This window comes from Atta colombica, unplaced genomic scaffold (assembly GCF_001594045.1).
Source record: "Atta colombica isolate Treedump-2 unplaced genomic scaffold, Acol1.0 scaffold126, whole genome shotgun sequence".
Classification (NCBI taxonomy): domain Eukaryota; kingdom Metazoa; phylum Arthropoda; class Insecta; order Hymenoptera; family Formicidae; genus Atta; species Atta colombica.
In genome coordinates, this window is record NW_017259213.1 from 4847694 (window position 1) to 4861072 (window position 13379).

The 13379-nt window shown below is 35.3% G+C and overlaps 1 protein-coding gene across 7 annotated transcripts in view; it reads left to right on the forward strand.

Annotated features, from left to right (window-relative positions):
* The window catches only part of LOC108684092 (ELAV-like protein 3), a 49108-nt gene extending 35785 nt beyond the window's left edge, over nt 1–13323 (forward strand). For 4 of the 7 annotated variants that reach the window (XM_018188171.1, XM_018188172.1, XM_018188170.1 and 1 more), the window contains exons 2-8: nt 450–685; nt 2283–2386; nt 2869–3022; nt 4766–4804; nt 6646–6904; nt 9951–9992; nt 12998–13323. In XM_018188171.1, the coding sequence (XP_018043660.1) occupies nt 490–685; nt 2283–2386; nt 2869–3022; nt 4766–4804; nt 6646–6904; nt 9951–9992; nt 12998–13322 (1119 nt within the window). In that variant the 5' untranslated portion in view covers nt 450–489 and the 3' untranslated portion in view covers nt 13323. The remainder of the gene's footprint in view (nt 1–449; nt 686–2282; nt 2387–2868; nt 3023–4765; nt 4805–6645; nt 6905–9950; nt 9993–12997) is intronic. The other 3 variants (XM_018188174.1, XM_018188173.1, XM_018188175.1) reach the window with 3 other exon arrangements.
* Nucleotides 13324–13379: the final 56 nt, after the last annotated feature.

Here is a 13379-nt window from a genome sequence, read left to right on the forward strand (position 1 = left end):
TTGATTTTATTTTACAATAAAGCCGCTTCTTGTATCTACGTATATTCGTTCTTTCGCTGAATTCATGATATAGGTTGAACAAAAACTCGTAGTTTAATTTGGACTTAAGTTTTCAAGCGTCAAGGAATGTCTTGTGCATTATTGTTTTGGTTGTCACAGGTTTTTATGTCCTTCAATATTTAGTGTTTACATCGATGCCGTTTTTTTCCATTACCTTGCGACATAGTTTGTATTTGATATGTTTTCGAAGTGAAGCTTCCTAAAATATATTGTAACGTCTTGAGAAAATATGCAAACTTATTAGCGCGATATCATAAAAATCCTGTTTAATTTTACCAAAATAAAACTTTTAATACAAACAAGCCATTAATTGCTACTGTATAATTACAATTATTTATCGATAGTGTCTGGATCGATATAATTTGACATGTTATGTATTCTGTTTGCAGATTTCGTACATAGTTAGGGACGACTCGTTAGAGGATTGCAATGATGGCGAACGGAATGGACACAGTCGTACAACAAAACGGAGGCTCAACCCTCGGACAGACCTCGCAGGAAGAGTCGAAGACGAATCTCATAGTAAATTACTTACCGCAGAGCATGACACAGGATGAGATTCGTTCTCTGTTCTCCAGTATAGGCGAGGTCGAAAGCTGCAAGCTAATCCGTGATAAGCTCAGCGGTAAGATCAGCATTTCTACTGCATGTATTCTTTCTTTTCGTATTAAGACACTTAAATCCAAATCATCAAACATTAAACGAGTTGAATATGTTAATGATACATTAGAAGGCATTATTTTAACGATATTAGTTTTTAAAACATAAAATCTCTGATAACAAAATTTGGAAATTGAATTCGCGCCATCTAAAAAATAATCGATTTTATTATTACAATTTTATACGCTTTTTCTCTCTCTTCAGATAATTTAATTCGACAAGGATTCAATTTTTTAATCAATGATTAAAAAATAATTTCAAAATGGTTTTGAAAAAGGGAAAATTATCCTTTTCAAAATTTTTCAAAAATAATTTGTAGAATATTATTTTTTTCACAAACACGAGCCTTTCAGAAAACCCAAATTGAGCAACTCCACTTTTTGTAAATTTTTTAATTTTCCACCAGAACACGCATATGATTAATGTCTAATTTCATTAATTTCCTCTATTTTTTTATTATATACCAACTGCTGTTACGTCGGTGAAAGTATGCGTTTTTATTTCACGGAATTGACCAATTTGGCTCATAAATAGCTCGAACAAACATTTATTTTGCTGAATATCGATATTTCTCTTATATAACGCGATCCATAAGTCTCCGACTGACACGGCATTTTGCGTAACTCGTCCATATCGCCATAAAGACTATAAACTCACTCAATGATCGTCCGTATCGCCATAGTAAATCGAATACATATATTCTAACATAATTCGGGTACGTGTGCGCTGGATATATTCCGTGTAGTGGCGGCGAGACGAGCACGTGTATAGACGTCGCGGCGCTATTTCAAGCCGCCGCGAAGAGCGAGAGCGGGGGCGGCGTTTGGTTTGAAGATTTGCCGCTTTATGCTCGACCTCACTGCCGCAGAATGGCAGTACCGTATCACGTCGTTCGCTACCACGCGCGATAAACACACCGTCACACAATTCGGAACAATTCTTTTCTGTTTCATCGAATAACCGTAATTATTCCTTTTTCTCGACTTTTCTTCGGTTAAATTACATTACAAATCACGCAGGATGCATTTTAAATTTATTAAATGTAACGGAAAAAAATCCTTTTCATGTATGACCGACGTCCTAAATTAATAAAAATTGATACTATAAAATAATGCTTGATATATTTTTTTCATCGAATTATTATTTTCTTATATTGATTCTTTGGTAAAACCGAAAAATAATTCACTCGTATGTCCTTGCTGTTCCGCTACTTGCTTCAGGCATTTCGCCAACTACTCGGTGATATATTTGCCACTACGCCATTCATAAAATTGATTCCGGGACGTATTGGGGAAATTCATATTGGCATTGCACATTCGATCACCATTTCGATGCGATTATTTTAGTCGACAGATAACCATTCAGATATAAACAAAACTTATCGGTAATGTTGAAGAAACATTTATTTTTTACATTAAAAGCAAAAGCCATTAAAATGTCAGTAATTAAACATATCGGACATCGCAAACTATGTATGATGCAGCTCGTGATTAACGTATTTTTCGAAAATAAATCTAACATCGACATTCGTAATATTTATTGGGTTGCGTCTCTGCTTGTAGGTCAGAGTTTGGGTTACGGTTTCGTCAACTATCACCGGCCTGAAGATGCCGAAAAGGCTATAAACACGCTCAATGGTCTTCGTTTGCAGAACAAAACCATCAAGGTAAGCGGCCTGTAATACAAATCTTGAACGCATCATTGTTCATTTGTTCTCTTTCATAATTCCCGTAATAATTAATCACGCGGTTATTTACTGTAAATTCTACTTTTCACAATTAAACCAATGATTTTTCTTGAGAAATTAGATCATCGTTATTCTTTTGTGATCTATAAATATATATAATCGAATACTTTACGAAGCATTTCTATCTGATTTCTAAATTGTTAAATACATCTACGCGAGCGTTGTAAGGCGGTAATGCAGCAATATAAATAGATTGGCCTGAATTCGGGTGGATTTTATCGCACGCGAATAGGAATAAAGTAATAATTATCGTGTGGTCATGTTTTTCTCCTTTTTTTCTCATCCGATGAAATATTGAGCATCTCGTTGATTTCGTCGTTTTGTTCGTATCCGACGAATATTTGTCGGGATTGAAAAGAGAGTATTTTTTGGAATGCGATTTCTTTTTTTTTTTTTTCTAGGTGTCGTACGCGAGACCGAGCAGCGAGGCGATCAAGGGCGCGAATCTATACGTCAGCGGTTTGCCGAAAAATATGGCGCAACAGGATCTGGAGAATCTCTTCAGTCCCTACGGCAGAATTATCACGTCGCGGATACTGTGCGACAACATCACCGGTAAGTCTACGCAAATCCGCCTGTTCAATAGTTTTCGCGAGCTTTCCGCGATGATTTATCTGTCACGATAATAAAAATTTTTCCGATCGAATAAAATTTCAACCTGTCAATTTCTTCGACAACGCGAAATGTATTATCTACAAACGAAAGTTCGATGAGTCGTTACGGATATTCGTTTGAAATATTTCCTCGTGCGGAAATATTTCTTCCAGTCGACTTATATCCGATTTATCTTGTTATTCTATTCGCGCTGATACGAATATGATGAAATCAATGTGCGAGAAAACTATATTTAAGACAGCGACAAAATCGGAAATCTCCGGTGATTTTAAATAAAGCTTATCCAGATCACAGGTGCGTAGGCCATGGGGTTAGAGTCCGTTTGTAGGGTGGGTCGGTGCGCCATAAACGATAACGATAACAAAAGTGCGAATAAGAGAGTAGCTCGTTGAAGCGATAACGATAAATGTTCTGTTGAGCGAACGAGATCGTATCAGTTTCACTTCGTTATGTTTTCTTTCGCCTGTACACACTCTTCCACACGTTTCCTCATTCGAAGAGCACAAAGAGCAACGATTTCACGAGCTTTATATATACAGCTTCGTATATACACGCAACTTTGTTCTCGAGGGGAGCTACATATACCTACGACTGATACGATGACAACTCGAAGTGTCGCGCAAGTGTCTCTCGCTTTTAGTCGTCTACGAACCTTCCCCGAGTTAGATTTCGTTTGCGTATTTGATTTATTTATTGCAAATGCTCCTCCCTGGCCAACCCAGTTGCACGCACAAAAGTCTCATGGCCTCCACCTCGATCTTAATTTCGTGCCTCCTTACCGTGCTCACTTTTCACTTCCATCCTTCATTCCGGCGCATTCGTTGCTACATCCACGCGTTATCACCATCATTATTCCATTATCCGGACCACCAGGCTTGCTTCATTCCCCCCCCCCCTCCTCCTCCCCGAGACTTACGTTCGTCCTACATCGCTTTCTCCTATCTTCCACAAAAGTGAACACGCGCGATATACCGAATTTTTCCCCTTTTGGCGCTCACGCTTTTTATATGATTAAGGAGATCTGAAATAATATAATTTACACGAAGTCCGCTCGCCCCTTGTATACGTACTCGTCCTATTTCATTTTTTTTGTTTAAAATGATATCGTTTCTTTTCTTATTATACGAAACGTTAAATGCGAAAGCAACGAATTCCCAAGTAACGATTATTAAAATATTAAATAACAATAAATTAAAATACAAGGAATTTATTTATTTTATTAACGATCTTATTTAGTTTCTTATAATTTTTTAGACCTCTTTGGTTTCACAGTTTGTGTACTTTTATATTCGCATATGTGCAGAGAAATGATTGCGATATTCTATTAAATTATTAAATGTAAGATCAATTTGTTCTTGCTTCCAAATGGCTGAAAATTAAAGAATTAATTTCGATTTGTCTTACAATTTTGAGAAATTCTGAGTATAAATAATATTAAATTTTTCAATTTGTTACGTCAAAGTCACAATGATTTTTCTTTTTTTCTTTTAATTTGAATGCTGACGAGACTCATTGTTTTTACTTTGCTTCCACTGTGTTGTTTCTTTCGTTAACCCCTTTACTCCGTCTTATCGTGCAAACACGTTTTTTTATTTCCCGAACCAACGTATCGTAGGGGCGAGCGAATCGCGTGTGCTGCCAGTTGGATTTTAACGAGATATGATTTTTTCCGTTTCTGTTTAGTACGACAGTTTGTGACCGGCGGCGGAGACAATTTGCCCGGTACGTAAATCACAAATCTCTTTTCTTTTCCCTCATTACGTCTCTCTAGCTGAAACGAAAAGCAGCCGTTTCTTTCGATCTGTGATGCGCGCGCGTCTCTCGTTTGCGCGACCTCGTTTTTTTTTCACATGTAGTCATGTATACCTCGTCAATGTCGTCGCCGTCGTTGTTAAATAAAACACAACGCAGCGGTAGTACGAACACCGGTTTTCCTCGCGGTGTAATCGAGCGTCGCTCGGAATCGAAAATCGATTTGTAATCGCGTCAAGTAAACATTGCCTTCAATAAAATCCGTTCATGTTCTGCCTGTTAACGTTTTGTCAAAATTCATTTGTAATTCCGACGAGCGACGATGTATTTCAGCAAAGGATTCAGAGATTTTATATTGTATGACGCATTATTAGACTGGCTTTATAAAATTGGTGCGTTAGATCGGAAATCGGTAAAATATTAAATAATAAAATAATTGCGGTTTAATATTTCGCGAAACATTCCATTTTTTTTTTCACACCATCGACTGCGACTCGGAAAAATTCAATTAATTGATACGAAATTTTGGGACGACCAGATGTAAGAAGAAAAGATGAGAAAAAATTATTGCGTCTCTGTCTTCGTGCAATGACAGATGATGCGCGCATCCAGTATTCCCTCGAGCGCCATTTTTGTTTCTTTACGCTTTTTGTCATTCGTTATGGTTATGATTTGCTTACGATCTCTTGATTATATCGACATGTATCCGTGATCGAAAATATACTCGCTCTCTATCTTTCTTTCTTCTTTTTTTTTATCACTCTTCTTTATCTCTCACTTTCTCACTCTTTCTCTTTTTCGTTCCTGTCTACCTGTTATCAATCGACACTAAACCGCGAATGATAAATAGATCTACAAAGTAGAGAGAATTGAAAGAAAGACAAAAAGACGTCCACCCGACAAGGCATTGTCGTTGTGTTTGTAAAGAAACGAATCTGCGCGCACCGAACCACTCGCTTTGTCTCTATATATAGAAAAAGATTTTCTAACGTATAAAATAAGCTTAACATTTCTTGAATCTATACGACATGTATTCAAGTCGTATCTTTCCGTCGTTACGAGAGATAAGCGATTTATATTCGTAATTTGTCGCTGCTCTCAATGATAGCTGAACGCAGGGAAGCATACATTACCAAGATTGGAAAAGTTATTTTACAAATAACTTATAAATTACTTTTTATTATAGAAATTGAGTATAATAAGTTAGGGTATTTTATTTTTTATATTATTTTTTATATTTTATCATTTGCTTAAATTTTGTATTACTTTTGTGCTCAATTTCTATAAGAAGCACATAAAGTAATCTAAAAAATAATTTATAAATAACTTATAAAGTAACTTTTCCAATCCATTTCACATTACATATGTGAAATGTGAATTATTTTGTATGCATTCTATAATCTAACAATAAGTACAATTTGAATAATAGCTTGATGTATCAGGATTGTTAACTGGTTGAGAAAGCTAGCTAAAGGCTTTATTAATAATAATATTAATAATATTAATAATATCGCGTGTAATAAGGAGGAATAATGTAAGACATTACGGTAAGAATGCGTAAGAAATGATCGCAGGTAACGTCGCGATACAATAAAAAGTCTTCTCCAAATTGAGCCGTCATTGATTTCGCGACGTTGCTAGTTTGATAAGGAAAAATTTGATAAGGAGAAAAAAACAGAAAAATACAGGAACCTAGAGATCAGTCGGAAGCGTCCGGCGCGGTTTCGACGAACAGCTTACATCGTGTGTCGTCAGCAATAACCAGATGCGATCTTATGTGTTCTGCCGATTACCTTGGCACCTCTCGACAGGCCTGTCGAAGGGCGTCGGCTTCATAAGGTTCGACCAGCGCGTCGAGGCTGAACGAGCGATCCAAGAGCTGAATGGCACCATACCGAAGGGCTCGTCCGAGCCGATCACCGTCAAGTTCGCCAACAATCCTAGCAACAACAACAAGGCGATACCGCCATTGGCCGCCTATCTCGCACCACAAGCCACGCGGCGTTTCGGCGGGCCGATCCACCATCCGACCGGCCGCTTCAGGTACATTCCACTGTCGCCACTATCCAGGTACCTACTCGCCTCTACTCGCTCTACCCAAGGATTTTCACTATCTCTCTAATTCTTCGTCTCTTCTGCTATCTTTTTCTCTCTTTCCGCTTTATTCTATCCTCACGGCTTTCGTTAGACAATTCTGTTGGAGAATGTTGCGCGGAATAATTTGTCACAGAATTGTTGTCGTTAACGCGCGATGTTGATGTCCTGGATATGCTCCAGCACAGACGTACGCGAATTAAATACCGTAATTGCTCGGCCGCGCAGCATTTTCCCGCTTTTCTTTCTTCTTTCACTTCATGTTTCTTTATTGATTGATTTTCTGATAATTATTTAGCTATATAAACTGAGTTCTTCTCCTGAGTTATTTATATTATCCATGAATCTCTCCGTATTCGTCCATCTATCCATCCAATTGTCCAATATTTATTTATTTTTTTTATTTTTCTATCTAGAACTCTCTAACTATCTAGCATATATACTATTCGTCTTCTTCCTTCTATTTTCTCTCTTTTGACACACACAGACACCGCGTAAACACAAAATTACTCAATTAGATCGATCAATTGTTCATATATAAACACGAGACTTTGCTATTTTTGTGATGTCTTGATAAAACAGTATGGGTCTTTATTTTTAATACAAGAAAGAAAATAATTTTTTATAGAAAATATGTGATACTGTGCATTATTATGCTTCATTTTATTGCGGCTTGAAAAATCTCAGAAACTAAAAAAAATGAAAAAGTATTTTGTAAAAAATATACTAAATCGATAATAATAGACATTGATCTGCTTCGTTTGATTACAATGTTTTTATTGTATCGATTTTTGATCATTTATATGGTAAATTAAAAATATATTTGTGATTATGTACGTTAATTGATCGATCAGTCGATCGCAGACAATTATCGTTACTTTCACATTTATCAAGTTGTTCGGCACAAAGCTCCTCCTATATCATCCGATTTTAATTTAAAATCGGATTTTAATTTAAAATATGTATGCACTAACGTATCTGTCTTTTATTTTAAATTGTGACTGTGCACGCTCTGTTATTTTCGGGAATCATGGCTTAGACCTTTGTGTTACTTACACCGTAATTTTTAGATACGGTATATTTTTCATATTCTCACTTACAATTAGTCACAATAAGGAAACGGTCAATGACGACGTTTAATAAAAGAGTAGTTTCGCCAATTTTTTAATATATTTCATTATGGTTACTCGTCACCTGAAAAATATATATATTATTTTTCATCTTCATCAATTACAATGTTAACATGAACGAACAAAAGTTCGTGGAAAGGTAGTGTTTCAGAGCACAGACGATTCACAGAGAATCCGCATTATCTCTGTTTAGAAAGGTCTTTCTGTCTCGTAATCGATATGTCTCTATTAAACTTTCATATTGACGAAACAACCTGTCAAGGTCGATTGGAGGGCTCCTTATCAAATAATAGATCGATACTCGATAATATCCACGTAATTTCACGCAATAATAATGTTAAAAAAAAACAACGTCGACTGGCCCTTCTTTATTTGCACTCATCGTTGTGTTTCTTTCATCATTGTTTACGTGGACTCTTGTTTTTTATGCTACTTTTTCCCCTTTTTAGTTATCATTTTCTTCAAGGCCAGCGATCAGATCTCATGATGAGATAGACGTGTATAAATCTATGCTATTCGAGCGATTGCAGAGAGAGGAAATATTGTATAAGTCTGATTTGAAAACGTAAGCTGATCTTTGGCCATTCTCGAAACACGGAGGAGCAAAACGTACACAATAGCCTTACATTCTATATCGGTATCTGCCGTCACGATCGTAATATTTTATTGTGGCAAATTATTAGATGTATTGTGAAATTATTATATTACAAAATTTTTATATATATAATTATTTTCGGTGACGACAAATATCAGTTACAGAATTAAGAACTATCGACACATAATTTATCATCTCTCTTTCGTTTCGAGTCTCCCATACATTACATACATATAAGTCACGATGCTCGCTATCAAGAGCGATATCTATTTACGTATTTACGTACTATTTTTACAAATTTTTACTCGGAGGCGATATATGCAGTATACAATACATCTTTATTGATCGCACGTGTCAAAGTCTGTTCGTACCTCTAAATTCAAGATACAAAGCTACCGAAATTCTTCACGAGTCTCATCACGGACATTAATCGTTTGTTTTCAATAAGTACAAAGCGCTAATCAAGTGCAGCTGCGCTTTGCTGTTGCTTTCTCTTATTATTTCATTTTCCCTTTCAACAGAGAGGAAGAATAGCTTGTATAGCAGTTAATTGAACTGTCAGTGTTAAACAAAATTTGAGACGACAAAACGCACAATCAATTAATGGTTTGAGTAATCAGCCTATTTCTATAATTTTTGTAATACATACAAAAAACTGTAATTTGCCAATTGTTTAATATATATTATCTATAAAATGCTTTTCCTTTTTTTTATATTCGAATTTTTGTTTTTTTTTTTAATATGCAAGTGTAACTAAAAAAATTTTTCTAATGCTTGAGAATTTTAACGATTTCAAGTTTATCATGTTATTTTGATATCATATCATTTGAAAACTACGTCACGATCATATTCTAACCTAAATAGCGCTTATGTCATTGTGACAACAATTCCTTAAGTTCCTCTCCTAACAGAGAACCGAACTGCTTTCATAAAACAAATTCTTTGTCGATTATTTACTTTATAAAATTAAATTTATATGTCTACATATTATTTAAATAAATTATTACTTTCTAATTAACAAATGTTATTTAAATTGTGAACATAACAGTTATTGTATTGTAAATAATTGTGTATTATATTTATTATTTAATATTAATGTTATAACGACATAGATATCATTTCGCTTCTCTGAATCCCACATTGCATTCCCCCATTGCGTCCCGTTCGGGGTAACAGTGCACCGCTACGTAGAGGGTAGAAAATGAAATACACAGGGAGCGCCCGACTTATCCCCCGACTTTGGCTCGATCCCGGAGTATCTCTCTTCTTACGTTGTTCTTTTTGTGTTTTGTTTTAGCACTGGCAAGGCCATGCTTGCCATTAACAAAGGCTTACAGAGGTCAGTATTTTTTTCGTTACTACCGCTACGTTTTCCACTCCTAATTTTCGTTACTTCTTCCGTTGTGTGATTTTATTCTCTCTTTTTCTCTCTCTTTATCACTTTTCCTTCTTTGACTCGTTACGAATTCGATATTAAGATATCGCAAAATAACTTTATCATTAAAACAGTCATCATCATTAAAACTTTATCATTAAAAAGTTTTTTTGAAGTAATAAATATTATTTATATTATTTAACTTTTAATAATTATTACTTGGATTTTTAAGTGATCTTTATCCATGGATGTTCTTACGTGAAAATCTTTTTCAAGATGGAAAATATTTTTCATTGATTTTCTTTATGTAAGCATAATTTCGTAACGGGATCCTACTATATTTTTCACCATTTCTGCATTTTTCACGTCTTTGCTTCGACTTTTATTTGATTTATTTGTGCAAACACAATAGTAGATATGTTGACGTCACATTTTCTTGGGTTTCGTAATCAAGCTTCCTTGGTTCCCTGTTCTTCCACTTATTTACATAGTGCCATTTATTTAATAACGATTAAACCGCTGCAGTATTTGCCACCGTAGTATTTGCAATGATTGCAGCTTCTAGAATATTTTAGAGTTTGTTCTTATTACGCAATTTGCGTATTAGAAACAGCTTTAAAAAAAAAACATAATTACATAGTTTTGAATTGACATTTTGCTGATAATGAAAAAAATTAGATTTTTTTTTTACATTTTATTGCAATATTTCAGAGAAAATTTTATTTGGAAATTCTGGATATTTATATATACATATATTACGTATTCTCTGTTAAAAACTAAAATTACATACAAAAATCTGTTTTCGAAGGTACTTATTCTAAATACGAATACTTTTATAGAGTAGAGAAAAACTGGATCCAGATACTCTCGTGTACATATATGTACATATGTTTAATGAACCACGAGACGAACTTACATGCAAGCAACGTGATGTTACTCCTTTCATTTCCTTGTCCTTATAGATTCCATCATTTTTTTTTGTACGGCCCTCCATACATACACACAATATACATATACACACGAAATTGGACGGTCGTATAATCACCCGATGCACATGTTTCTGCGTACACAAGTAAAAAAAAAAAAAAATACATGACACCTATCACACGTTTACTTTACGCGGTGTAACGTACAACGTACGTGACGAATGCATACGTAATTATTGTGGCCTCGGCATTATACTGAGTACTCACCGAGATGTGCCCTGTTTTAACGCGGCTTGTGACGTCAAGTAGGTACGTAGATACTTTTACAACTGTAAATATTCCCCTCACTTGTAATAAGTGCCCTCGTATGGGACGTGTACCTTCCGTTCCTATACTCTGAAATCTTATCTATCTAGCAAAAAAAAAAAATCTGTCGCACATTTAAGAATTAATGTTAATGTACTGTAGAAAGCGCCATCCAAGGAGATTGGCTTGCGTTTCAAAGAAACACGTTCTGTATATCTATGTGATTCCCTATGCACGTGAATGCATGAATGTGGATGCAATAATGTACCTTTGTTCAATTTGGCTTTTTCTCTGGATATATTAAGTTATATCCTTATAGAGATTGCATGACTCGAAACAAAGGTTAAATTATATTTCATTAAAGATTCAATATCCAGATAGCGCGTACTTGTAAATTTTCTCTGTATAAAATATGAACAAGTGAACATTTCTTCATAACATCCCATAATGCCACTTAAATTCTTTCTTTCTCTTTCTATCTTTTATTATCTTTTATTATCTTTTATTAACTTAATTCTGAACGAGCATTACTTTTTATATACTATCTATATATTATCTTTTTATACATATTCTCGTTTTATTTATTTTCTTTTTTTTATTTCAAAGTTTACTACACAGAGATTTACATATGAGATATCATTTTTTAATTATTACTTACAGAATATGTCAGAATAAATAATATAAATATTGTTGATAAAATTTGCCGTCCGTAACTGCTTTGACACAGCTTTAACACAGCTTATATACATATATATGTACTTGAAATATGCAATTAAAATAGAATATTTGTATTTGTAAAATTTGGAAAATTTGTTATAATATTTATAAATATACACATTTATTTATTTAAAATTTTTATAGTGGTCACACGATTGAAATAAATATTTGTGTATTTTATACGGCATGTCTTTCTAGAGTATATATTATAAACAAAGTTTGCACGCTGTTCTTATTTATATATCACTTATGCCACTATTATTATATTTTTTATAATATCGCGTAAGTTACGTAGTACAAAATCAATCCTCGCGTAGTTCTACATATATACATATTTTTTTCACTTTTTTTGTGCCAGTGTCATATGTAGATGTCTGCGGAAGTGCCATTTGTGTAAAGAAAAAGATCAATTACATATCACGCGAAATAAATGTTCACATCAGTATGTATATATTCGCATCTTTTTACACGTTTAATTTCATTGGGATTGCGATATACTGTGCGAGTAGCGTATAATGTAAAATCTTAATAGATATACCCTTTTATATTCAGAGAAAAGAAACATCAGCAAGTATTTACAAACTGAACGATGCTCAAACGTTCCCTCGTGAAACGTGAATGATAATGTAAAATAAAACTCGATAGTATCATATTTTATAGAGAAATTATATTTAATATGATAGAATTATAAATATTTAAAGAACCCATCGTTATTCAAATTTCTCCACAATCTTGAAAGAATGAAAAAAAAATTCTATCCCTAAAAGCCTACAAATTATACATTATACGATGATTGTTTCATGTGGAATTATCGTAGCCAAGAAATGCATTTTCATATTCTTGATTACGAGAAGGTAATTAAAATGACATACGTAAATTGTCGATTCGTTTCGATGCATTCGGAAGTAACCACGTTTCAGCATCGTTCGTTCTCTCACTCGTCGCCTCCGCGGCCGTCATTGTCAGCCGCCATCGGGCGACGATGTCCGTTTAATGACCGGCCTGGCCATCGTGTTCCAGGTACAGTCCTCTGGCGGGTGACCTTCTCGCGAACTCGATGCTGCCCGGTAACACGATGAACGGCGCCGGCTGGTGCATCTTCGTGTACAACCTCGCACCCGAGACTGAAGAGAATGTGCTCTGGCAGCTGTTCGGACCCTTCGGCGCCGTCCAATCGGTCAAGGTCATACGCGACCTTCAGACAAACAAGTGCAAGGGCTTCGGGTTCGTGACGATGACCAATTACGAGGAGGCGGTGGTGGCCATACAGAGCTTGAACGGGTACACCCTGGGCAACCGCGTGCTCCAGGTCAGCTTCAAGACGAATAAGAGCAAGGCGGCGTAGGACGAGCAACAAGCGGCAGCGGCGGCGGTGGCGGCGGCGGCGGCCGCGGCGGCGGAC